Source organism: Chaetomium fimeti, assembly GCF_033439085.1.
Source record: "Chaetomium fimeti strain CBS 168.71 chromosome Unknown B0H64scaffold_4, whole genome shotgun sequence".
Lineage (NCBI taxonomy): Eukaryota > Fungi > Ascomycota > Sordariomycetes > Sordariales > Chaetomiaceae > Chaetomium > Chaetomium fimeti.
Window position 1 is genome coordinate 2,149,592 of NW_026944332.1, and position 27,517 is coordinate 2,177,108.

The following is a 27,517-nucleotide window of genomic DNA, read 5'->3' on the forward strand; positions in this document are numbered from 1 at the left end:
AGTAGTAAGCTATTGTTTTTATCTACCAGCTTCAAAGTACTATATATACAGTATATATATAGTAGATAAAGGTAAGGAATATCCATAATAAGTATATAAAATAACAAATATATAATAAATAAAGAGAGATAATATAGCGATATAGTTATAAGAAGAGAGGTAAACTATAACTAATGTAAGAGATTGAAGGTTGAGAAAGGAAGAAAATTTTATAATTAAAAGAGAAGAGAGGATATTTATAGGAAAGTATATAGTTAGAAGAAGGAGGTAATTACCTCCGAATAACCAGCAACTCTATAGGAAGGAGTAGCAGAAAACAGTTATAAGCTATATCAATTTCACTTTACAAAGCCAAATCTAAGGATAGATTTCTCAAAAAGGAGGATAGTTATTATAGAATAGGGCCTTAGAGCCCCAGAATAGATAATAATATTATAAGGCTTAGCAAAGAGCCTTTTAAGTATAGCCGAGCCCGATCCTGGGGAAGCTCCCTAAGGATCAGTTCCAGTTGCTCCCCAGACCTAACCTTAGGTCTAATCAAGAGTATTTAGCTAGGAACTGAATCTTTGTTCGCCTGTGAATCGCCTTAGTTCCGCAGCTGTCACGACCACTGAGCTGGAAGCACAGGAGTGGGGCGCGGGGCGCCCCGGACCAATCATTAACATAACCAATGAGCAGTGTGCTCAGTGCGCTCAGCGACTGAGCAGGGTGAGCAGTGTGCTCAGTGTGCTCAGCAACTGAGCAGGGTGAGCAGTGTGCTCAGTGTGCTCAGCAACTGAGCAGACTAAGCACCCAGAAATTAGACAGTATATAGTCACTCGTTCTGGAGAGCTCTGGGAGTTCTCCAGTTAGCAATCACAACTACAGTTCGCTACAAGCTCGAGAGCCTACTGTTGAGACAAGTCTTTGTTGTGCACCCTTTGGCTGCACCGAACCTACGCACCCTTGAGAGAATACCTTCGACCGATACTGAACCCTAACAGGACGGGTCCAGAGACAGGTTCGTCACACGTTGCTAACTCCCTTTGATCTGTTACAGTTCAGGCTCGAAGGTAAAACGACATGGCAACTCAACCGACGCCGGGCCAGATCACGGCCGCGCTTCAGAGAGTCACCGAACGACTCGATGAAACTGAAGAAGAGCTTGCGAAGACCAAGGCCAGCAACGCGGCATTGGCAGCCCGACTTGCGGCGACCGAGGTCCACACCAAGGACCCGGCCAAGACGAAGGTCAAATTGGAGCAACCCGAGAAGTACGGGGGCGACCAGGAAGCCTTGCCAGGTTGGATCACGGAGATGCGGAACTATCTCGACCACAACTCGCACCAGTTCGCCACTGAGGAATCCAAGACCAGATACGCCGCCACCCGACTCAAGGACAAGGCCCTCAAGTGGTTCACGGGAACACTGAGTGATTTCCTCGGCGGAGCAGTCCACAAACCCTTCACCAAAAAGGTCTTCGAGAACTACTCCGAGTTCGAGAATGAGATTCAGAAGGTGTTCGGCGACAAGGACGAGAAGTTGCACGCCCAGGAACGGCTAGGGCGGCTGAAGCAGACTAGGTCAGCCACCGCCTACGCCACGATTTTCCGACAAGACTCCATGAAGGCAGAGATAGACGACGAGGGGCTGATGCACCTGTTCTACGGAGGACTGAAGGAGGAGGTCAAGGACGAGCTCTACAAGGAGAGCCGACCTGACACGCTCGACGAGTACATCGCCATGGCTGTCAAAATTGACGACCGACAGTTCGCCCGCAAACAACAGAAGAAGGGCAGCGAGATTCAGCGATCCGCAGGCTACCACAAGCCCAACGACAAAAAGAAACGCCAGCACCAGAGCACGTCATACGGCACGCACTCGGGACCCATGGACGTCAGCGCTGCCCAGGCACAATGGGCAGGAAAGAGAGATGGTGCCAAGGACAAATCAGGCATCACTTGTTACAATTGCGGCAAGAAGGGGCACTTCAAACGAGACTGCCGCAGCAAGAAAGAATGGAGACCGGTTCCAGGGAAGGAAGCTGCCACCATCGACCAAAACACGGTCGGAAGAAGAACCCGATTTTTGGAGGTCGCAGCCGCCAGCTACACGCAGGACGACCTCGAAATCGACATTGACCGAGTCATCGAGCAGGACGATGAACTTACCGACTCGGATCAAGGAGACTTGATGAGCAGCAACCACCAGGAGGGAAACGACACCGCCCACCATGCTTTCATCGAAACGGATGACGGGGGAGAACTGGCTCCCCCGCGGTACATCCGACAAGTCGCTGAGGACTGGGGCATCACCCTGGTTCAGCAAGAGGACGGGCAATGGCGAACCCACGAGGGTGAAGGAGGAGTCAGCCCGAACCTCACCTTCCTACAGCAGAGGGTCCTAAGCCAACGGCAAAGGATCGAGGAGTTGTCGAGAGAGAAAGAAGAACTCGAGCAGCTTCTCCAAGCAAGGAACGACCAGTATGGACAACTTTGCGCGGAACTCGATTTCGCCAGAGAACGAGTCCAAGAGATCACCGAGGCCAACAACAGGGCCGGGGATCACGTCGAAAAGACATTAAGAGAGGCACAGGCCTTGCAGGACGACATCCGCCAGGCACTTCCGCATCACACACCGTGGGATGGACCCACCGAAGAGGCGGAGGAATACGAAAACGGAGTGCGATATCCCGAGCAACTTTTTGACTACGCACAGGAGCAGAATGCGGCGAAAGGAAGGAAACAACAGAACTGGGAAGAATACTGGGCTCGACATCAGCACATCGTGCGCACCGGGCGACAAACCTCCGACCTTGAATGGTGGGGTTTCCGGGGCGAGAACAACACGGAGGGATTCCAGTTGTTGCCAGAAGACCACGAGCGGGTGAACCCACGAAAAGAAAGTCACATCTACCTGCCCTGGTTCCAGTGCATCGCGCACGAATGTCGGTACCACTTCCAGGACAAATTTCGCAACAGTTTCTGGCCCACGAGGGAAGAAAAAGGAATGCAACCCCTACCCATCAGATGGGTATACGACAGCGGCGACGCTCCCGCAGGCATGTTGTGGGACACCCAACGCACTCACGAGGGCAGGCTGAGGGTTAAACCCAAGGCAGCCTGGCCCCGACGCTGTATGGCGGGCGTAGGAGTCAACGAATGCCGAAGCGCAGACTGCCTACCACACGCCGACGAGAAAATCTGGGGATACATGGAACAGCAATCCCAGAGGAAGCCACACCAGAGGACGAGAGCGTCCCGAAGGAACGAGAGGCGCCCAGTTGAGGCATGGGCGGCCCAATGGCTCCAAGAACACCAGACGATTGACGCCGCAAGCCAAGGTGCGGACAGGGACGCCTTGAAACACCACGAGAGCTTGGGAAACGGCTCAGGGCCCTCCGAGGGGCCCGGAAATCTTTAACTCCACAACAACGAAGACAGGCTGCGCAGTACAGGAAGAACTGGCGCAAGCAGAAGCCTTACAACGACCTCCCAGCAGACGAACACGAAGTAGCTGCTGTACGAAGCACCAAGCCAGACAACAGGCTCTGGATCACAGCGCGATGGGGGAAGATCGAAGCCCTCGCGTTAGTGGATGGAGGAGCGCAGATGGATCTCATCTCGCCCGCATTTGTGAATCAACTCAGAATCCCATGGAGGATCAAGAAGCAACCACACGTCGTCAAAGGACCATTCGACACGCAATGGGTACGACGAGAAACAGAACCACTCGACATCGAGGTGGAGGGAAAAACCACCCAAGTGGTATTTGACATCGTGAACATGGGACCAGAGAAAGACATGATTCTCGGACGCCCATGGCATGAGGATTACGACCCAGACATCAGTTGGAAGGGAGATGGCCATCTGCGACCGCGGGAACAGCGGGAGCATCCGACCAACTTGATGGGAGAACGCGCAGAACAGGAGCCACGGGAGAGCAGCGGGTCAGAACGAACCCCCTCTACGGGCCCACCGCAGGAAGCAGCCAGTGCAGAACCACGCACTCTGGAGTCCGGAAGAAGCGGCACACGACGAAAGAAGCAGACACGGGAGGAACGAACCATCGCCGTCGTCTCAGTCGACGAGCACGGAATGCTCGAACACGAACAATGGGTCAATCAGCTCGAAGCGGCAAGCATCGAGCTGGCAGCAGAAGAAGTCAGGGAACTCGAAGCAGCAAGCATCGAGCCTGGAAACAGCAAGTTCGCGTACTACGAAGGTACGGCGAAGAACGCGAAAACGGGACAGATTCCAGACGATTACAAGGGACACCCGGCGTTCACGGCAAAACATCTTGCAGGGCTACCAGACCACGGACCTTGGGATCACGAGATCAAACTCAAGGAAGGCGCCCAGTTGAAGTTTTTCAAGGTGTACCACACCAACGAGAAACAGGATGCAGAGTTGAGGAGTTATCTCGAAAAGAACCTCGAGATAGGACACATCAGACCATCGACATCTCCAGCGGGCTACCCAGTCCTCTTCGTTCCAAAGAAGGATGGGAAGCTCAGGATGTGTGTGGACTACCGACAGTTGAACAACGAGACGGTGAAGAACCGCTACCCACTGCCACTGATCTCGAGGCTCCGGGATCAGCTGTCAGGGGCACAATACTTCACGCGCCTCGACCTTCCGACAGCGTACGCCCACATCCGCATCAAGAAGGGAGACGAATGGAAGACGGCTTTTCGGACACCCTACGGACACTACGAGTACCTCGTCATGCCGTTTGGGTTGACCAACGCACCAGCGACATTTCAAGCCGCTATCGACCACGCAATACGACATTGCCTCGATAAATTTGCAGTCTGTTACTTGGATGACATTCTCATCTACTCCAAGACACTCGAAGAACACAAGAAGCATGTGAAGCAGGTGCTGGATGCACTGCATGAGCACAAGTTGTCAGTCAACAAGGACAAAAGCGAGTTTCATGTCAAGAAGACGGTGTTTCTGGGTTACGAGATCTCCCCAGGATGGGTCAAGATCGAACCCGAGAAACTGGAAGCTGTCAGGACGTGGCCGACACCAACAAACGCCACAGAGGTTAGGGGATTTATCGGATTCGCCAACTTTGTCAGGATGTTCATCAAGAACTTTGGCGATATCGCGAGACCTCTACACGAGCTTACGAAGAAGGATGCCACATTCCAGTGGAAGCAGGAGCACGAGCAGGCTTTCCAGCGGATCCGCGATGCGATCATCGCCGACCCGGTGCTCATGCTGCCCGATCCAAGCACGCCTTTCGAAGTCGAGGCTGATGCTTCGGACTTCGCGATCGGAGGACAACTTGGTCAGAGGGACAAGGACGGCAAGCTTCACCCAGTTGCGTTCTTCTCCAAGAAACTCGAGGGACCAAGGCTCAACTACCCGATCCACGACAAGGAGCTTCTCGCAATCATCGAAGCCTTCCAGGAATGGAGACCATACCTCAGCGGCACGACACACGAAGTCCAGGTGTACACGGACCACAAGAACTTACGATACTTCACCACCACCAAGGTGTTGAACGGACGACAAACTCGGTGGGCAGAATTTCTGTCCGAATTCAACTTCACGATCCACTACAAGAAAGGCTCGGAAAACGCACGAGCAGATGCCTTGAGTAGGAGAACGGATCATCACGACAACACATCTGAAGCCTCACCACCATTGCTACATCAGCAGACAGATGGATCGCTACGGCACGCTTCCCAACCGACTGAAGACTACGAGATCGCAGCACTTCAGCAACAGTCGGAAGATCCCGAAGCTAGGCCTCTGCAACCGTTTGTAGAATGCTGTGCGGCCTTCAGGGAACAACGTCTGGAACAAGATTTCCAAGGAACCATCGCGGACGACGAGCGCGATGCATGGCAAGAAGAGCCGGAATCCAAGATCGCGGGATTGCGACTTGAAGGAACGAGACTCTGGTACCACGACAAAGCCTACGTCAGGCCCGGCGACCAAAAGGAGCTCATTCGGAAGATCCACAAGTCGAAACTCGGAGGGCACATGGGAATCAGCAAGACAATTGCAAAAGTCAAGCAGAACTACGACTTCCCAGGAATCAAGCAAGCGACGGAAGAAGTCCTGGCAGAGTGCGACCTCTGCGGACGAAGCAAACCGCCACGACACAAGCCATACGGGCTGTTGCAACCATTGCCAGTCGCGGAACGACCATGGAGTTCGGTGACGATGGACTTCATCACCAAACTACCACTGTCCAAGGACTCGGTAACGGGAGTGGAATACGACAGCATCCTCACAATGGTGGACAGACTCACCAAGTGGAGCTACTTCCTCCCTTACAAGGAAACATGGTCGGCAGAACAACTTGCAGACGTGATCTATCGCAACGTCACCTCGGTCCACGGATGGCCGGAGGAATGGATCACGGACAGAGACACGAAGTTCGCATCAAAGTTTTGGCAAGCTCTGATGACGAAGCTGGGTACGAAGAGTAAGCTCTCGACTGCTTACCACCCACAGACGGACGGACAGACGGAACGACTCAACCAGGTCGTCGAGCAATATCTACGGTTGTACGTCAACTTCCAGCAGGACGATTGGGTCGAGCTGTTGCCAGCAGCACAACTCGCCTACAACACCACCGTCACGGAGACCACGAAGGTCACGCCATTCTTCGCGAATTACGGCTACGAAGCAGATTTGCGACAGGGGCCCGATGTCTCGGTGCCCCGAGCGGCAGTCAAAGCCGACAAAATGAGCTCGCTGCATGCGATGCTCAAGGAAGAACTCGAGTTCGTACGAACCAGGATGAAGAGGTTCTACGACAGAAACAGGCTCGAGGGACCTCGCCTAGAAGAGGGGGGCAAAGTTTACCTCGTTTCTCGAAATCTTCGCACGAAGCGACCAAGCAGGAAACTCGATTTTCGCAAAATCGGACCGTTCAAAATCGACAAAAGGATTTCGGAGAACAATTACGCACTCGCGTTACCCTCAACAATGCGACTACGGACCAACGTTTTCCACATTTCGCTTCTGGAACCAGCACCCAAGGACGCGCGACTCGACAAGGACGCCGAGGCAGAAGACGAAGAGGAGGAATGGGACGTTGAGGAAGTCCTAGATTCACGCATCATGAAAGGACAGTTGGAGTATTTGGTCAAGTGGCTGGACTTCGGCCCAGAAGACAATTCATGGCAACCAGCTACAAATCTCAACTGCCCCGAGAAACTTCAGGAGTTCCACCAGCGGAACCCTGACCGGCCACAGGAAACACCAAAGAAGGATCGACCCCGGCGAGCCAATCGTCGAAGGAAGGCCTAGAGGACAATCAGTCGGGGAACGATATCAAGGAAAGGACGACAGACTCTTGGGCCCCAGACGGATCGGCAGACTGCGGGGCAAGAGTGGCCAATGCCTTTTCCCGCTCCTGGTCCTCGATGATGCGCTCCTCGCGGACGGCCGCCTTGTGGAAGCGCTCCGACAGAGCAAGACGCTGAGTCCGAAGGCGCGCTAACTTAGAAGCGGCCTGGAGAATCACGGCGTTCGCCTCTTTTTCCTCCTTGTCCAGTTTCTCTTTCTGGCGGCGAAAGGAGGCGGATAAGGTGCGCGTGAGACCATGGACGTCGCAATCGGGACGACCAAGCTCAAGGCAATTGTTACACTTAACGGAACGATCCAGGGCTCGGCAGTCTTTAAGATCGTTGGCCTCACAATAAGAACAAGGAAGCATGTCGATGCCAAAGAACGAGATGTCGCGAGCAAGGTCCTTGCGGCGTTGAGTACTGGAGGAATCACGTTTCGAACTCTTAACCACTCGGTTAGACATGGTGGGCGACGAGGGACGAGGAGAATACTCACTAAGGGAAGAATGGACCAGCGTTGCCGAAAAAAAAAGAAAAGTAGCAGGTTAGGCCGCCGAGACGTCAGCCACGGAGAGGGGGCATCGTGTCACGACCACTGAGCTGGAAGCACAGGAGTGGGGCGCGGGGCGCCCCGGACCAATCATTAACATAACCAATGAGCAGTGTGCTCAGTGCGCTCAGCGACTGAGCAGGGTGAGCAGTGTGCTCAGTGTGCTCAGCAACTGAGCAGGGTGAGCAGTGTGCTCAGTGTGCTCAGCAACTGAGCAGACTAAGCACCCAGAAATTAGACAGTATATAGTCACTCGTTCTGGAGAGCTCTGGGAGTTCTCCAGTTAGCAATCACAACTACAGTTCGCTACAAGCTCGAGAGCCTACTGTTGAGACAAGTCTTTGTTGTGCACCCTTTGGCTGCACCGAACCTACGCACCCTTGAGAGAATACCTTCGACCGATACTGAACCCTAACAGGACGGGTCCAGAGACAGGTTCGTCACAGCAGCCCGTATCTGCATCAGCATCTTCTTCAGTAATTCTCTAAAGAGTTCAGTTTCTAGTTCTTCAGTTAGAGACCCCTAACATTAACATTGCTATTAGACTTCTAAACTAGGATAAGTATATTAATATCCTTAAACTCCGAGTTACTACCCCCCTCCTTAATAACTACATCCTCCTCCTTAATAACTACATCCTCCTCCTTAATAACTATATCCTCCTCTTTAATAACTATATCCTCCTCTTTAATAACTATATCTTCCTCCTTAATAACTATGTCTTCCTCTTTAATAACTATATCCTCCTCCTTAATAACTATATTCTCCTCCTTAATAACTATATCTTCCTCTTTAATAACTATATACTTCTCTTTAATAATAGTATCCTTCTTAACATTCTTTTTCTTTAACTATACTATAGGCTTCTAAAATAGTATTATCAAATTGTAGCTCTTACCTCCAATATTAACCTTACCCTTATACCCTCGTATAACAATAGGTATAGGTACTAGCTCAAACTCCTATTTATAGAAGAGAATCAAGGTACAGCAACTTTTAATAGGATAGCTAATAACAAAGTTAACGGCTAGTTATATCGTAATTAGTCTAGCTAGAGGTTATAGAAGGTTAATAAAGCTAGGGTTTAAACCAGTAATAATAGAGTATATTAAGAACCAGTCTCTTAAAACAACATTTAGTTCAGATATTACTTATTCGAAGAGAATATAGCTAAACTTATTAAAACTCTCAAAGACCTCAGCTATCGGGAAGCTGATATTTTTATACCGTATATACATCGTAATAAGGTAGTACTTAGTCAAGGTCAATACCCCTTCGATACTAATAGAGGAGGGTATATAGTTACCAATACAGAGCTGGACTTAAATAGTAATAGTAAGTTATAGCTCGTTATCAGCTTTCTTAAATATACAAACACTACATTTACATTCGTAAATAGTAAACTCTAATACCTTAACTAGTATAAATATATTAGAACGTATTAGCAAATACAAAGATTATTATAAGGGAGGAATAGGTATCCTAGAATAGTACTAGGGAACGAGGAGCTACGAAGGTAGAACAATAGAGTCCTATATTATACCTGCCTTAACAACCTCTTATAAAGAGGCTCGGATTATACTATTAGAATTAGTAGCTAGAGTAGTTATTATAGGCCTATATTCTAGGCTAGTTAAGTCGATAATACTAGCAGAACGTATAGAGGTTAATTATCGGGGAATAAGGTATTAAGTTGGAGTTTGTTGTTTAACTCTAATAATTGGAAGTTGATAGTTGTATATAGGATAGGTGTAGAAGATAGAGTTCTTAAGCTTAAACTTCAGATAGTCAACTAGGCACCCAAGTTCATCTATCTCGTTACTCGGACGAAGGATATTGTTAAGCGGGTCGGGTATCGTTAAGTACTATACAGCATTGTTCTACCGTATACTGTATAACGTAAAGAACGAATAACTCTATATATGTCACGGAACGACCTGAGGGGCGGCCCGGGGCGGCCACAGCCGAAGGCGTAGGACGCCGATAGCTAATCGCTAAAAGAACCAATAGGAACGGTTATTACCGACTGTCAGTGATAATGAAAGATTATCACCAGTTGTTAGTGACAACGGAGGATTATTACTATGAGGACGGTGATACTAGATAGTATATAGTTACTCGTTTTGGAGAGCTCTGGGAGTTCTCTAGTTAGTAATTATAACTACAGTTTGCTACAAGTTCGAGAGCCTACTGTTGAGACAAGTCTTTGTTGTGCACCCTTTGGCTGCACCGAACCTAAGTACCTTTGAGAGAATACCTTCGACCGATACTGAACCCTAACAGGACGGGTCCAGAGATAGGTTCGTTATACGTTGCTAACTCCCTTTGATCTGTTACAGTTCAGGATTGAAGGTATTACGACGCTATGTCCAACCCGGCCGGAAGATCGGGCGCCGCCCCTGACTCTGACGACGACGAGATCGATAACAATGAACTTAAGTAGGAGCTTGAGGGAGTGAAGACTCTACTTCAGAAGCTTAAGGAGCAGACCGAGGGCTTTGCCTACTCCGATAAGGTCGAAGCTGCCTATGTTGCCCTGTCCAACAAGGTCGATGCCTTAAAGCTCAAGGACGGTACGTTGCCGTCAGAGAAGCGGTACCTCCGTATTGCCAAACCACCCAAGTTCGACGGCACTAAGCGGGAGGAACTGTAGGGTTTCTTGATATAGCTGCGGTTCTACTTCCAATTTAACCAATTCGACGATGTAGCTGATAAGGTCCTTTTCGCGGTAACGTACCTGGAAGGAAGGGCCCTTGAGTGGTTCGAACCTACCTAACGAGACTACTTGGAGAATGCTGAGGACGAACGCTAGAAGGAGACTATTGAAGTCTTCGAGTCTTTCGCCAACTTCGAAGACGCTATTACGAAGGTCTTTGGGGTGTACGATAAGCGCTCCTAGGCGGAGAGTAAGCTTAATAAACTATGCTAGCTTAAGTCCGCTGCTGTCTATGTATTAGAGTTCCGCTAGTAAGCCTTTAGAGTCCAGTGGGGAAGCGATGTGCTGAAGCGGCGCTTTTATGACGGACTTAAGGACGACGTTAAGGACAAGCTTATTAAGGAAGAATGAGATACTCTAATACTCGATGTATATATGGCCCGAGCTATCGCTATTGATAACCGGTAGTACGAAAGACGCTAGGAACGGACTGGTAAGAAAGAAGGGTCCTACCTGAAGGTAAACGATAAAAAGAAACGCCAGCACCAGAGTACGGTGTACGGTACTTACTTGGGACCTATGGACGTTAGCGCTGCCCAGGTATAATGGGCAGGAAAGAGAGATAGTGCTAAGGATAAATCAGGTATTACCTGTTATAACTGTGGGAAGAAGGGTTACTTCAAACGTAACTGCCGTAGTAAGAAAGAGTAGAGGCCGGTTCTAGGGAAGGAAACCGCCACCATCGACCAGGGTACGGTTGGAAGGAGAACTCGATTCCTGGAGGTTGCGGCTGCTAGCTATACGTAGGACGACCTTGAAATCGATATTGACCGAGTTATCGAATAGGACGATGAACTTACCGACTCGGATTAAGGAGATTTGATGAGTAGCAACTACTAGGAGGGAAACGATACTGCCTACTATGCTTTTATCGAAACAGATGATGAGGGAGAACTGGCTTCCCTGCGGTATATCCGATAAGTTGCTGAGGACTGGGGCATTACCCTGGTTTAGTAAGAGGATGGGTAATGGCGAACCTACGAGGGTGAAGGAGGAGTTAGCCCGAACCTCATTTTTCTGTAATAAAGGGTTCTAAGCTAGTGGTAAAGGATTGAGGAGTTGTTGAGAGAGAAAGAAGAACTTGAGTAGCTTCTTTAAAAAAGAAACGACTAGTACGGTTAACTTTGCGCGGAACTCGATTTCGCCAGAGAACGGGTCCAAGAGATCACCGAGGCCAACAACAGGGCCGGGGATTACGTTGAAAAGACATTAAGAGAGGTATAGGCCTTGTAGGACGACATCCGCTAGGCACTTCCGTACTGCGCACCGTGGGATGGACCTACTGAAGAGGCGGAAGGATATGAAAACGGAGTATGATATCCCGAGTAGCTTTTCGACTACGTATAGAAACAGTATGCGGCGAAAGGAAGGGAACAGCAGAGCTGGGAAGAATACTGGACTTGATATTAGTATATCGTACGTACCGGATAATAAACTGTTGACCTTGAATGGTGGGGTTTCCGGGGCGAGAATAATACGGAGGGATTCCAGTTGTTATTAGAAGACTACGAGTGGGTGGATCTGCGAAAAGAGAGTTATATCTACCTGCCCTGGTTCCAGTGTATCGTGTACGAATGTCGGTACTACTTCTAAGACAAATTTCGCAATAGTTTCTGGCCTACGAGGGAGGAAAAGGGGATGTAACCCCTACCTATTAGATGGGTATACGATAGCGGCGATGCTCCTGCAAATATGTTGTGGGATACCCAACGTACTTACGAGGGTAGGCTGAGGGTTAAACCTAAGGTAGCCTGGCCCCGACGCTGTATAATAGGTGTAGGAGTTGACGAATGCTGAAGTGTAGACTGCCTATTATACGCTGACGAGAAGATCTGGGGATATATGGAATAGTAATTCTAGAGGAAGCTATACTAGAGGACGAGAGTATCCTGAAAGAACGAGAGGTGCCTAGCTGAGGTATGGGTGGCTTAATGGCTCTAAGAATACCAAACGATTGACGCTGTAAGCCAAGGTGCGGATAGGGATGTCTTGAAATACTATAAGAGCTTGGGAAACGGCTTAGGGCCCTTCGGGGGGCCCGGAAACCTCTAACTCTACAATAACGGAGATAGGCTGCGCAGTATAGGAAGAGCTGGTACAAGCAGAAGCCTTACAACGATCTCCTAGCAGACGAATACGAAGTAGCTGCTGTACGAAGTACTAAACCAGATAATAGGCTCTGGATCACAGTGTGATGGGGAAAATTCGAAGCCTTTGTGTTAGTGGATGGAGGAGCGTAGATGGATCTCATCTCGCCTATATTTGTGAATCAATTTAGAATCCTATGGAGGATTAAGAAACAACTATACGTCGTTAAGGGACCATTCGATATATAATGGGTACGATGAGAGACAGAACCACTCAACATTGAGGTGGAAGGGAAAACCACCTAAGTGGTGTTCAACATCGTAAATATGGGGCCGAAGAAAGACATGATTCTCGGACGCCCATGGTATGAGGAATACGATCTAGATATTAGTTGGAAGGGAGATGGCTATCTGCGACCGTGGGAATAACGGGAGTATCCGACTAACTTGATGGGAGAACGTGCAGAATAGGAGCTACGGGAGAGTAGCAGGTTAGAACGAACCCCCTCTACGGGCCTACTGTAGGAAGCAGCCAGTGCAGAAGAACGCACTCTGAAATCCGGAAGAAGCGGCATACGATGGAAGAAGCAGATATGGGAGGAACGAACCATCGCTGTTGTCTCAGTCGACGAGTACGGAATGCTTAAATACGAACAATGGGTTAATTAGCTCGAAGCGGCAAGTATCGAGCTGGTAACTGAAGAAGTCCGGGGACTCGAAGCAGCAAGCATCGAGCCCGGGAACAGTAAGTTCGCGTACTACGAAGGTACGGTGAGGAACGCGAAAACGGGACAGATCCTAGACGACTATAAGGGGTACCCGGCGTTTACGGCAAAACATCTTGCAGGGCTACTAGACTACGGACCTTGGGATTACGAGATTAAACTTAAGGAAGGTGCCTAGTTGAAGTTTTTCAAGGTATATTATACCAACGAGAAGTAAGATGTAGAGTTGAGGAGCTATCTCGAAAAGAACCTCGAGATAGGATATATTAGACTATCGACATCTCTAGCGGGCTACTTAGTCCTCTTTGTTCTAAAGAAGGATGGGAAGCTTAGGATGTGTGTGGACTACCGATAGTTGAATAACGAGACGGTGAAGAACCGCTACCTACTGCCACTGATTTCGAGGCTTCGAGATTAGCTGTTAGGAGTACAACACTTTATACGACTCGACCTTCCAATAGTATACGCCTATATCTGTATTAAAGAAGGAGACGAATGGAAGACGGCTTTTCGGATACCCTACGGGCACTACGAGTACCTCGTTATGCCATTCGGGTTGACCAACGTACCAGCGACGTTTTAAGCTGCTATCGACTACACAATTCGACATTGCTTCGACAAATTTGCAGTTTGTTATTTGGATGATATTCTTATCTACTCTAAGATACTCGAAGAGTACAAGAAATACGTGCGGTAGGTGCTGGACGTACTGTACGAGTATAAATTGTCAGTCAATAAGGATAAGAGCGAGTTTTATGTTAAGAAGATAGTGTTTCTGGGTTACGAAATCTCCCTGGGATGGGTTAAGATCGAACCTGAGAAACTGGAAGCTGTTAAGATGTGGCCGATACTGACGAACGCTACGGAGGTTAGAGGATTCATCGGATTCGCTAACTTCGTCAGAATGTTCATTAAGAATTTCGGTGACTTCGTGAGACCTTTGTACGAACTTACTAAGAAGGATGCTACATTCCAATGGAGGTGGGAGTACGAGTAGGCTTTCTAGCGGATCCGCGATGCGATTATCGCTGACCTGGTGCTTATGTTGTCCGATCTAAGTACGTTTTTCGAAGTTGAGGCTGATGCTTCGGACTTTGCGATTGGAGGACAACTTGGATAGAGGGATAAGGACGGTAAGCTTCATTTAGTTGCGTTCTTCTCTAAGAAACCCGAAGGACCAAGGCTCAATTACCCGATCTACGACAAGGAGCTTTTTGTAATTATTGAAGTATTTTAGGAATGGAGACTATACCTTAGCGGTATGATATACGAAGTTTAGGTGTATACGGACTATAAGAACTTACGATACTTTACTACTACGAAGGTGCTGAACGGACGACAAACTCGGTGGGCAGAATTTCTGTCCGAATTTAACTTTACGATCTACTATAAGAAAGGCTTAGAAAACGTACGAGCGGATGCCTTGAGTAGGAGAACGGATTACTACGATAATGTGTCTGAAGCCTTACTACTATTGCTATATCAATAGATAGACGGATCGCTACGGTATGCTTCCTAACCGACTGAAGACTATGAGATTGTAGTACTTCAGTAATAGTTGGAAGATCCCGAAGCTAGGCCTCTGCAACTGTTTGTAGAATGCTGTGCGGCCTTTAGAGAATAGAGATTGGAACGAGACTTCCAGGGAATTATCGCGGACGATAAGCGCGATGTATGGTAGGAAGAGCCAGAATCTAAGATCGTAGGGTTGCAACTTAAAGGGATGAGACTCTAGTACTACAATAAGGCCTACGTTAGGCTTGGTGACCAAAAGGAGCTTATTCGAAAGATCTACGAGTCAAGACTCGGAGGATATATGGGAATTGGTAAGATAATTGCGAAAGTTAAGCAGAACTACGATTTCCTAGGAATTAAGTAGATGGTAGAAGGGGTTCTGGCGGAATGCGACCTCTGCAAATGAAGTAAACCAGGACGATATAAGCCGTACGGGCTATTGCAGTTACTGCTAGTTGTAGAACGACTATGGAGTTCGGTGATGATGGACTTTATTACTAAACTGCTAGTCTCTAAGGATTTGGTAACGGGAGTGGAATACGATAGTATCCTTACAATGGTGGATAGACTTACTAAGTGGAGCTACTTCCTCCCTTATAAGGAAATATGGTTGGTAGAATAACTTGTAGATGTGATCTACTGTAATATTACTTCGGTTTACGGATGGCCGGAGGAGTGGATTACGGATAGAGATATGAAGTTCGTATTAAAGTTTTGGCAAGCTCTGATAGCGAAACTGGGTACGAAGAGTAAGCTTTTAACTGCTTACTACCTATAGATAGACGGATAGACGGAACGACTTAACTAGATTGTTGAATAATACCTACGGTTGTACGTTAACTTCCAGTAGGATGATTGGGCTGAGCTGTTGCTAACGGTACAACTCGCCTACAATATCACCGTTACGGAGACTACGAAGGTTATACTATTCTTCGCGAATTTCGGCTACGAAGCAGATTTGTGATAAGGGCCTGAGGTTTCGGTGCCTAGAGCGGCAGTCAAAGCCGACAAAATGAGCTCGCTATATGCGATGCTTAAGGAAGAACTCGAATTTATACAAATACGGATGAAGAAGTTCTACGATAGAAATAGGCTCGAGGGACCTCGCCTAGAGGAGGGGGGCAAAGTCTACCTCATTTCTCGAAATCTTCGTACGAAGCGACCAAGTAGGAAGCTCGACTTTCGTAAAGTCGGACCGTTTAAGATCGACAAAAAGATTTCGGAGAACAATTACGCTCTCGCGTTACTCTCGACAATGCGACTACGGACTAACGTTTTCCATATCTTACTTCTAGAACCAGTGCCTAAGGGCGTACGACTCGACAAAGACGCCGAGGCAGAAGATGAAGAGGAGGAATGGGATGTTGAGGAAGTCCTAGACTTACGTATTACGAAAGGATAGTTGGAGTATTTGGTTAAGTGGCTGGACTTTGGTCCAGAAGACAATTTATGGCAACTAGCTATAAATCTCAACTGCCCCGAGAAACTTTAGGAGTTCTACCAGAGGAACCTGGATCGATTAAGGGAAATTCTGCGGAAAAATCGATTCTAGTAAGGGGATTCCCTAGGGACCAGTCGAACCCCGCGGAGGGGTCGGCGGAGGAATTAAGATCGCCCTTAACCAAAGGTGTTCCTGCTGTATTAAGAGACTCTTGTCTCTCGGCTGCTTTAAGGTTATCCAGAGTTGATAAACTACGAGCTACTATATCAATACTACGGTCTACTAGGAATTTCTTCTGTTGACGTAGGCGATGTAAACGGGCTAGGTGTTCCGTAAGAGCTCGCTGGTCTTCCTCCAATTTCCGCTGAGTTGCTTTGAGGGACTTTTCGGTGTCCTGTTTCTCGCGCTCGATCCGCCGCTGCTCCTGTATAATACGATCTACTGGGGACGTTGGAGTGAGCTAGGGACGTGATGGGTAGGGGGAGACTTACGTTGGGAGATGGGGATACCAGAGCCATCGCACGATCGACCGCGTTGAACGCACGCACTACAGCGTTTTACTTTCGGAAGCATACGGTACGTTAAGCTCTGGGAAGCGCACCAAGAACAAGGTATGACGACAAAACCGTTCTTTCCGATGTTTTCGGCCAGGGAAGTACGATAATGCGCAGATTTGGATCGATGTTTCTCTACGGATATGTTGTTAGCATCAAGAACTGAGGGAAGAGGATGGAAAGGAGAAGTTACTAATAAGTGGGGGAAGCGCCGTAGTTAGGGATTATTAACTAACGTTAGGAATGGAGAACCAACGTCTTTCGGGTCGAAAGACATGAGAGGGGGGGCATCGTGTCACGGAACGATCTGAGGGGCGGCCCGGGGCGGCTACAGCCGAAGGCGCAGGACGCCGACAGTTAATCGCTAAAAGAACCAATAGGAACGGTTATTACCGACTGTTAGTGATAATGAAAGATTATCACCAGTTGTTAGTGATAACGGAGGATTATCACTATGAGGACGGTGATACTAGATAGTATATAGTTACTCGTTCTGGAGAGCTCTGGGAGTTCTCCAGTTAGCAATCACAACTACAGTTCGCTATAAGCTCGAGAGCCTACTGTTGAGATAAGTCTTTGTTGTGTACCCTTTGGCTGTACCGAACCTAAGTACCTTTGAGAGAATACCTTCGACCGATACTGAACCCTAACAGGACGGGTCCAGAGACAGGTTCGTCACAATATAATGTAAAGAATAAGCGATTATAGTTTTAGTATACAGTACATTTTTTATTCTATATATAGGTGGCTGTATAATGTAGCTGGGTAGAAATAAGAACGAGGTGAAATTATAGTATATAAGGATGTAAGGTAGTGTTATGTAAGAAACCGCCAGACGAAAAGCTGCAGAGGGGGGTAAAGTGGGAATATATGGTGTGAATGTAAATGCTGCAAAAGCTGGGTAAGCTGGTTATGTTACTGTGGCGGCTATCGTCTTCCGTACTCCGGCTCTCAATGCCGAATTCATCCCGACACCGGTCGGCGTCCGGCCCGTCCTAGCAGGAAGAAGGAGAGCAGAACAAAGACTCATCAAGGGCCCAACGAGACGGGGCTTGCAACGAGACCCAAGAAAGCTCTTCGAAGTTCACCATGCCTGGCCCGTGAAAGAATTGGAACCCAACAACCTTGGAAACCATTCGAAGTCGCGACATCGGTTCTTGGCATTCCTCTCAAGAGCGAGAAAACTCCCCACAAGCAAAATTGGCATGTTTTTAACTAACGGCAGGGAGAGACCCTGATGGTATCCTTCGAGAAGTTTTTTCTTCCTTCCCCATCTGGAGGAGGGGCCTCAACGATGGCCTCACCGCTTCGGTCTTGACCTGCTCGAGCCGAACCTCGAGCAACTCCTCGGCAAGGCCTTGATCCGTGGTCAACGTCCGTGTTCAGCGGGAGTCGTCAAGACGACACGAAGTAGAAAAGAAAATAAAAAGAGACAGGAGCAAAAGATCGACCAGAAATTCTCGGCTACGGCAAAGGATAAATGCATTTCCCATCGCGAATCGTAATTCCAAATCGCCTTACCGCGGCTTTACAACGTCTCATGATCGCCGGCCTTGCTCCGGGCGGATACACCGGCCATGCGTTTCATCGACGACGGCCGCCCCAGTTCCCTATGGAAATTCCCAGTAGAATTTCAAATCACACCCTTCTAGAAGCCAACGCGGCGGGATTAAGACATGGGAATATAGGTGAGGTAAATCTAGACCGTCCTATGCCTGTATCGTTTTAGTACACAAACAACGCCGGGCTCACAATGAGTTCACGTTCCCAAGGTGAACTTTCACTCCATATAAGGTAAACCGCTTATCAATTCATAGTACACAGTAGCTTCATGATTGATCATAGTATATACGATTCTTACAACAGAAAAGACAGACGTGGTATTTTGCTCGTGCCGTATCATGCGCCAGCCCCTGAAAGCACCGTTGCCCCATCCCAAGTAAACAAATGTAACACACACAAAGAAAGCCTCAAACCCTATTGTAAGTTGTTGATGAACGAGAGGAAGAAAAAAAAGACAAAAAAAAAGAGAATACACATCCATTACCCAACCCTAAAACGGCCTCCCACTCCCCTCCCACCCCCTCGAAGTCGGCGTCGTCCCCTTCGGCGTAACCACCCCAAACCGCCGGTCCAAATACCTCGACACGCGGTCATCATCCCCATAGACATCGTCATCATCATCATCACTACCTCTCCCGAGAATCCCCTGCTCGGGGTAAATGCTCTCGCTGTAGTACCGCTCCGGCGCCGCCGCCCTCCGCGTCCCACTGCCGCTAGTATTCGGCCGCGCCGCCGGCACCAGCGTCGCGCCCACCGTGATGGTCTCCATCGACGGTCGCGGCCGGGCGCTAGGCGTTTTGGGTGTCCTAGGCGTCCTCGGCGTCCTCGGGGTGCGGGGTGTCCTAGGCCGGCTCTCCGCTACCGCCGCGGGCGGGAGCGGCGGCAGCGGCAGCACGGGCGGCGCTCCGCTCTTGTTGTTGTTGTTGTTGTTGTTGTTGTTGTTAGCGGCCCCCCTCCTCCCACCGGTGTAACTGCCCGCGCCGGCGACGGCGATGTCCTTGACGATGCCGTCGATCTCGCGCTGGATGTCGCTGACGCGCACGAGGCCGTTGCTGGTCATGGCCTGCTCTTCGCTCGACCGCGGCGAGGCGCTGCGCAGGGATGCGAGCCCGTCGTGGTCCGTCCGGATCCGGATGATGGTCGGCCGGGGCTTGGTTTTGCTGGTCTTGGTCTTCCGGCTGCTGCTGCCCTTGCGTCCGCCGCGCGACCCGCCCCGGCCGAATTTGCGCGCCGTTGCGCTGTTGTTGTTGGTTATGATGGGGGAGGTTTCGCGGTCCCAGCCGATGGACTTTTGGCCCATTTCGAGGTCGGGGTAGGAGTTGGTGGCTGTGGTTGGGGTTTTGTTGTTGTAGTTGTCAAGGGCCGCACCGCGGGTTGTGGCCATGACGCTGCGTGCGAACCAGCCGCCGCGGTCGCGCGAGCGAAAGATGGGGCGGAGGGCGGGGGCCGAGGCGGTGATAATGGCAAGATTGGTCTCTACGGCCGACGTTACGAAGCCCACGTTGTGGGAGGCTGCGTTGGGGAAGATGGAGACGCTGAAGAGGCCCTGGACGAGGAGGACTAGGCGGATGATGGACGTAATTGTCACGCTGTGGCATGCATGGTGAGTGGGGGGGCTTGGACAGGAGGTAGTGAGCGTTCGGGGGGGCTAACGTACAGAAATCCCAGGAGAAAGACGATATGGAGCGCGATTTTGGTGCGTTTGGGAATCCGCAGTGACGAGAAAATCCACAGCGGTAGTCCGAGGATTAGAATGTCTGTCAAGATGTTGAAGGCGGCGGTCGAGATGTATAACACTCGGCGGTCGACGCAGTAACCACCTTGAACGGTTGGGTCCCAGTTGAACGAGACGGGTGTGCATTGTAAAATGATGGCAAAGAAGACGCCAACCATCTGGGAAATATTGGCAACGTTGAGCCAGAGAAGGAACCGCCGCACCCAGTCTTTCTGGCCGAATAAACGAGAGAGGAAGATCAAAACGGAAGACTTGACCAACGCAAGGATAGGGTTGTACAGGATTTGAACAGCGTACGACCATACCAAGCCTTGGGTTGGATCATGGGGTGGCACCCTCTCCGGAGGTATGCCGACGAAGTTGGTCTTGATGACTATTACCGGTGTTAGTTATCATACCCAATGGTGCTAATGGTGGTCAGACGTACAGAAGAAGCTGAGAACCGTCTCAGTTATAGACAGAAGCATGGCTATGCAAACAAGCCAGTCCTCCACGGCCAGCCGGCTTGCCACCACCCGGCCTGCTACCCGGGCAGAGACCACAAGGAGTGCCAAGGCAGGGAAGAAGAAATTGATAAAGAGTGCAAAGATTTGGAGCCCCGATGCCGCCGGGGACGTTGGCAGGGCTAACAGCGAGGAGGCGTCCATGGTGCGACGCAGTGGTTGTGCTATGTCATTACAAAGGGCTGGATATATGGTGTAGAGAAAACCTCCATCAGGAGCAACGGCAAACGTCTAAAGAATGTAACGAAGGGGACAATCGATAAGAGGACTCTCGAGAGTAGATACTAAGAACCCGTGGGCATATCCATCAAGATATAGCAGACAGCCGACTCAAGATCTGAGACGAAGGCGGGATACTGCCGGTGGCGAACGGCTACATCATGAGATGGTTCCGGGCAACACCATCAGACACACTCCCTTGAAGCCCGCGCTGGCGTTGGTCGAGGCTGGATGGGCCGTCATGATGGACGTTGCATGTCGATCTGTGAGTCGTCTCGTCTCGTCTCTTGGAGCGGCTCGCATGCAAAGAGGGCCGGCCGGGTAATCTGTCTCGTGTGTCAAGATAGCTTCGGGACTAGACCTCGGGGGGGCGGCAGGTGAGGCGGGTGACGGCCGGATGGCGACCGGCATTGTATTGAGAAAACTGCCAGCTACAGCCGTCGGTTTCGAGTTCGCTAGCAAGAAGGCGGATACGCCTGGCTAAACCGTTCTTGACACAGGAAGAGGCGGCGACTCGAAGGGATTTTGAGGATCGGTGGTCTTCAAAAGGCTACTCACCCCTCGCCTCCCGGCTCCCCTCGAGACCTTTCAAATCATCCAGATTGTGGCAGCTCGTCGCTACCTGTCACCTCGGTGCGCAGGCGCTCTCTTAGATAATGCTTCCCGTGAGATACAGTTGCTTCCGAGCGGATACACCAACGGGTCGGGTAAATCAGGACAAGAATGGACGTTACCAGAAAGCAACTCGCCCAAGCGCAGGGAAGTTGAGGCATGGATACCACTAGATGGAACGAACGAGGCAAGGAACATGGTATCTAATGTTCGAGAGACATTCCAGATCATCGACAGGGAGTTCACAGCATCAGACGACGCAGAAATTGGCCTGCCATGGTAGGTGATCAAACAAACCAAAAGACTCCACTCGGCCATACCGATCTCGAGGAGGAGACAAGGACTGGGCCTCATGCGAAGAGTAGGAGTGGAGGAGATTCTCCACCTAGGATCCATGAAGTACAGCAAAATCTGGGGAAGAGTGATGGGAGCCAGGGCCTTGTTGGACTGCCGGACGGGAGTGACATGCGCACAGATGCTCGACTCTACCAAGGAATCCTACCTTGTTGATAGGAGATGGGATTTCGCGAGAAGTTAGGTCCTGAGGCTCGCCGACGGATTTCTCTTCGATAGTACGGAAAGACGATAAGCAGCAAACTGGTCTTCAATGACAACTTGGAGAGCTCGAGCCATAAGGACGGGGGCTGTCCTGGGGAGGGGCGGAGAAGGTCGTGGTTGGCCGGTGACTGTTGTGCAAAAGACGGCTTCTCAAGACGATACTTCTGCCTATAAGGCTGTTAAGCAGCTCAAACAAGCGCGGAGCCAGCCGTCCTTGGCCACCTCGTGGTCCTTGAGAGGAAATCGTTGACGCACAGACTGCACGGCATTGAGATCCCTGTTGCGGGGTTCGGCATCTGGTCGATCATAGGAGTTGGATACGACGACGATGGCCGGGGGAGATGAAAGGAAGAGAGGCAGATCTGGGGGGGAAGCAAGTCTCGGCATGTGAGCTAGATGTATTATGTAGTCTGATTGGTGTAATGGAAGTAACCTCTTCGTAAAGCGCTGTCGTCTGTTGATGTTTGGTTGTGGGTCACCTCAGGATGGTGTAAGTGAGCCGATTGGGACCAGGAGAACCTGAAACGAAGGAAGTTCATACCCGATGAAGTACTATGTGGCATTTAGCAAGGACAAGCCACCCAGAGATTGAATTCAGCTTGAAAGAAACTTACTGACACAACATCCAGTCTCCCTTGCCTCTTCCCCAGGCTGTTGTTAATGTCGGCGTGGTTGATGCCGTGGGGGCCGAACCAAAAAGGGTGTCGCTCTGGGCGACGCCGGCACAACTTGTGTCAAAACATTTAGCCAGCCCCCAGGATCCAAGACTTCGAGGATAGCGGTACAGCCCCGCCGCCACCTAAACAATGCATTGAGTCTGGAAGCCTTCGATTGCAACATCTCTTCGTTCGTCTGAAGTAGAATTTAGAGTTTGCTAGATGGCCAACAGCAAACCGTTCGCAGCTACACAGTAGACCGGACTACCCAAGATTTTCCTAGGTCCATGAATAACTATGGTCGACTGTGTTTGTTGTTGTTGTTGTCTGTCGACTGGGCGGCTCGATGCTCTGACAATCCCAGAACCTAGTTATGCATAGCTTCTGGCCCGAAGGATTGGTCGCGCAGAATTACCTGAAAATATCGTGCCAATCAACAGCCGCCATGGCCAAATCATGTTCTCTTCCCACGAGAAGGAGGCGGATTTCGTCTGACGGTCTCCGGTCAATGAATGGGATTTGGCCTTCCCAACCTGGCGTCGCATTGCAGGGTGGGCCGAATGGCTGAGCAGGGCTGAGAGCGCCGAGGAAGAGATGTCTGAGTTTGTCGTCATCACCACGTGTGGGTCCAGGGATTGAACCTCGAGAGTCACTCCACTGGCTCGGGTGATTGATTCAGCTAATTCAACGGGTAAGGCTAGGGGGGGATTCTGGAAACGACCGCTTTCTCCAATCGAGAGAATCGAAGAACTCCAGAGGGTCCAGACTTCAAGGAACTGGTAGGGAAAATGGCACAGAATGCGGGGTCAAGTTGCGATCGGAGCAGATCTGGTGGGCCCGCCTGAAACCCCGCCGCGAAGCACCCAGATCAGCTGCAAGGAACCGGCCGTTGCCCTGGAGACAACGAGGGAGGCGCGAACCAGGATTTGGTGCAACTTCCACGGCTTGGTCCTCGAAACACAAAGACCATCGGCATCCCGCACTCTGACATTTTCTTCGGCATTTTACCACCCTCCCTTCGTTTTTTGTTGCTACGGGCCGAGCTGCCACAAACGCAGAGCACCGCTCGTTCGATTTCTATGCGACTCGTCTTTTTTTTTTCCGACGACGCTTTGTTTGCTGCGGCCTCGGCAATGTGCTGACACCCCCCAGTTTCGCCTTGCGGAAAAGGGTTTGAAAACAACAAACTTTAGCTGCAGAACATAGCTGCACGTCATTCCAGTCCACGACACACCCCACCATTGACAACACATCACATCACATCACACACAGTCACAAGTGCACGGTTAGCCTAAGGATTAGCGGTGGAGCGCTAGTGCTCCTGATTTGACTTGCGCCCAACCTACCTAACCCAGATTTTGTTCCCCTCGACGGATCCGTGCCGCACACCATGGATACCAGCTATCTGGCCCAGCAGGTCAATACAATAGTTGGCCAGCTGCATGGCTTGTTCGACGAGATTGGAGTTCCCAGCCATGATCGCGACGCTCGGGAGGAGGAGGTAAGAGATGTCCCGTCGCCGGGCCGGTTCCTGCTCAGTCCTCATTACTGACGGCGTTGATTCCAGCTATTCGCCGCCCTTTCCGATGCTTTGCAAAACCAGGTCCGGCAGGTGACGGAGGAGAAAAAGGGGATGGTCGAAGAGGCACAAAAAATGATCACGACGATTCGACAAATGGAGGCCTCGCTCGACGACGGCAAGTCGCGCCGCGACTACCAAGGCAGCGATGACGGGAACTTGAAGATTACCTATCCTCTCACGAGGTGTCTCCAAGTGCTCAAGGAAAAGCACATCCAAGTCAGCCGCCTCCACCGGGAGCGTTACGAGCAAGTCAAGAGTATGCGTTTTCTCTTCCCAGGTCATAAACCCGACCAGCCAAGACTAACAATTCCCAGAGTTGGTCCAGGCCCTCGAGTCTTACTCCCTCCATCTCGAGCCTACCTTTGTCGAATTGGCTCTGCCCCCTACGGCGCCGAATCAGTCCATCCCGCCCAGCTTCGACTTGTCACCGGCCTATGTGGATAAGCTGGATGCCGAGTTTACGCGCGTGTATGAGGAGTACACTCGCCGCGTGGCAACAGTGAAAGCACTGGCCGAAAATATGATCCAGCTATGGGCGGAGCTGGGAACCCCGCAGGCGCAGACAGACGGCGCCATTGTCAAGTACTATCGCGATGCGCCCGAGCAGCTCGGCCTCCATGAAGATGACCTCACCCGTCTGCGCTCCAAGAGGGACAAGCTTCTGGAGGAGAAGAAGAACCGCGAGAGGCGCCTAAAGGACCTGAAGTGCACGGTCGAAGCCCTCTGGGAAAAGCTGGGTATTGAAGAAAGGGAACGTAAGGCGTTCCTCAACAGCAACCGTGGTTGTGGTATTCGGCAAATCAACGAGTTCGAGGACGAGCTAGCGAAGCTCAACGAGCTCAAGCGACAGAACCTCCATCTATTTGTCGAAGATGCCCGTTTCAAGCTGCAGGAGCTTTGGGATGCGCTGTATCTCTGCGAGGATGAGATGCTTGAGTTCACGCCAGCCTTCTCCGACGTCTACAGCGACGCCCTTCTCGAAGCCCATGAGCGGGAAATCTCCCGGCTCGAACTGCTGCAAGAACAGCGCGCCCCAACGCTGGCTCTTGTCAACAGACACAAGAGCCTGGTCACGGAACAAAATGAGCTAGCTTCGTCGAGCCAGGATGCCTCGCGCCTGATGATGCGAGGCCAGAAGGGAGAAAGGCGGGATCCTGGCAAACTGCTCCGGGAAGAGAAGATGAGGAAACGGATCGCCAAGGAGCTTCCGAAAGTCGCCGTGGAGCTGCGCAAGGCGTTGGAGCAGTGGGAAGACGAGTACGGCCGACCATTCATGGTGCATGGAGAACCGTATCTCGATTCACTGGGAGAGGCGGAACCGAGAGCAGCTCCAGGCCCAAGGTCGAAAACACCCGGCCCAGCCCCAACACCTTCGAGTAACACCAATGCCGGTCTGAGCCGCGCACGCAGCGTTGGTAGCGTCAGAGGAGCGCCAAAAAGCACCACCAAAACGCCGACGGCTGTGAACACGGCCAAGGCCGCGCAGCCATCACAAGGGGGGACCCTCCGAGGAATGCCAGCAAACGGTAGTCGCAGTCCAACCCGGCTTCCCGCGCGCATGCCGCTCTCCAACCTCAAACATGGCGGCAACTCACCCGAACGCCCTGAATCAAGAGCGGGTCCTGGTGGTCCCCGCCACGGCAACCTGGTAATTAGGGCGCCGCCGCCGAAGATGCGAGATCTTTTGCCGGCCCCAGAACTGGAGACGCCGGTCAACCAGTATCGGTCTGCCGGTCTGAGTGCTAGCATTGTCCGGCACGTGGAGCCTGAGGATGTCTATGACGACCGGTATTCGTACCAGGAGAGCAACAGCAGGCCAGCGTCCCGGGATTACTTCTCTTCGCGGTCAACGCAGTCTTCCTACCCCCAAGCGCCACCTGCTGTTCGGCAAATTTCTCATAACTCGAGTAGCAGCTCCAATACCTCGACTGTCATCACCGGCTCTGAGAACTGGGAGACGTATGACGACATCTCGGAACCAGAGGAGGACCTCTCAGACGACTATTTTGCCAAGCTACGCGCGGCGCGGGCTGGCGCGGCGCGGCCACCGAGTCAACTGAAGCGGCATCGCGGTCTCCCGCCCCCCCAGCCAGGACAAGTCACCGTGGACGACAACGGCAACCGGATCATTTCTGGAAGCGAGTGGACCGACGAGGACGGCTACTGACAAAGGCGCTCCCTTGTCGGTTCAGCACATGTCTAAATGATGGGTATGAGTTACGGCGCAACGACGACATGTCTTGCTTTTTGAGCAGCCATATGCGTTGATATAGCCCGCACTTCTTTTGTTGGGGTCTCGGCGAGGCGTTGGTTGATTCGCGGCCTTTGTGTTTTATATGAGATTCGACTCTTCTTCTTCGGCGTTGTCGACAACCCTCTCGGGTCCCTTTTTTCCTAATCGCGGTTTTCATTTTCTTGTCTGGCTGGCGCGGGCCGATAAAACAGCCTCCTTTGGGGTCAGCTTCTACTTGTTTCCTTAGCGCACACATGTATGTATCTGGGTTGGACTGGGAACTAGGGGCGGAGAGGCTTCCTTCTTGCATGTCTGCGGGAGGGGGCCGGCGAGCTGGGGCTGGGGCTGGGGGTTGGGGTCGAGGAGATTTGCAATGGTTGGCGTTTTACTATACCGGGTTGTGATTTAGCTTCTTGTCTATCAAGCCGAGTGCCCGGGAGGTGTGTGCCCTCCATCTCCTGGAGGGCACCGCCTGGGCACGCTGTAGATACCACTCCACACTTGATATCCTTTTGTATTTGTGTTTTATATTTCAATAACATTTGAAACAGCGATTTAGGACCTTATCATAGTAGCTTTGTGAAATGTACTGGTGATGTTGCCCATATAAACGCGTTTGTGCCCTTCCTCTGTACTCCTATATCGAAGGCGCGCGCCAAACGAGCCAACCACAGACTGCGCTCAATGCGATGAACTTCAAGGCCGCCTAACGGGCAACCCGGGCAAGGCTGGGGCGGGGTCGGGATGTTGACGCCTCGGCGTGTTTGCCATGTGCATCCTTGAGCCTCTCCCTCTTTTCGTGTCCGTTATTCTCTCTCAGTGCCTAATCCAACCGGAAAGACATATTACTATTCTTTTCAGTCTTCGTCGTGAGCATGGCTGAATTGGATCTGCAGGTCGGAAGACTCGACCTGGCCGCCCGAGCTCTGGACTTGACCACGTCGCTGCTGACGGCAACATCCACCTCCAAC

The 27,517-nt window shown here is 50.9% G+C and overlaps 2 protein-coding genes across 2 annotated transcripts; one reads left to right on the forward strand and one right to left on the reverse strand.

Moving 5' to 3' along the window:
• Positions 1-18,423: 18,423 nt before the first annotated feature.
• Positions 18,424-21,795, reverse strand: B0H64DRAFT_417402 (uncharacterized protein; the record flags this gene model as incomplete). Its single annotated transcript, XM_062805242.1, has 5 exons — positions 18,424-18,495; positions 19,452-20,037; positions 20,106-20,556; positions 20,611-20,808; positions 21,777-21,795. 5 exons carry the CDS (start codon positions 21,793-21,795, stop codon positions 18,424-18,426), a joined length of 1,326 nt encoding a protein of 441 aa, XP_062659289.1.
• A 2,234-nt stretch (positions 21,796-24,029) lies between these two features.
• Positions 24,030-26,654, forward strand: B0H64DRAFT_154431 (microtubule associated protein-domain-containing protein). Its single transcript, XM_062798490.1, has 3 exons — positions 24,030-24,232; positions 24,299-24,569; positions 24,628-26,654. The coding sequence occupies exons 1-3, from the start codon at positions 24,122-24,124 to the stop codon at positions 26,478-26,480; spliced, it is 2,235 nt and encodes a 744-aa protein (XP_062659290.1). The 5' UTR covers positions 24,030-24,121; the 3' UTR covers positions 26,481-26,654.
• The last annotated feature ends 863 nt before the right edge of the window (positions 26,655-27,517 follow it).

Bases quoted from the DNA above. Each gene is read 5' to 3' on its own strand.
- B0H64DRAFT_154431 (XM_062798490.1), top strand. From the start codon at position 24,122: ATGGATACCAGCTATCTGGCCCAGCAGGTCAATACAATAGTTGGCCAG. The intron at 24,233-24,298 runs GTAAGAGATGTC...CGTTGATTCCAG, and splicing joins GCGACGCTCGGGAGGAGGAG to CTATTCGCCGCCCTTTCCGA. The intron at 24,570-24,627 runs GTATGCGTTTTC...AACAATTCCCAG, and splicing joins GCGTTACGAGCAAGTCAAGA to AGTTGGTCCAGGCCCTCGAG.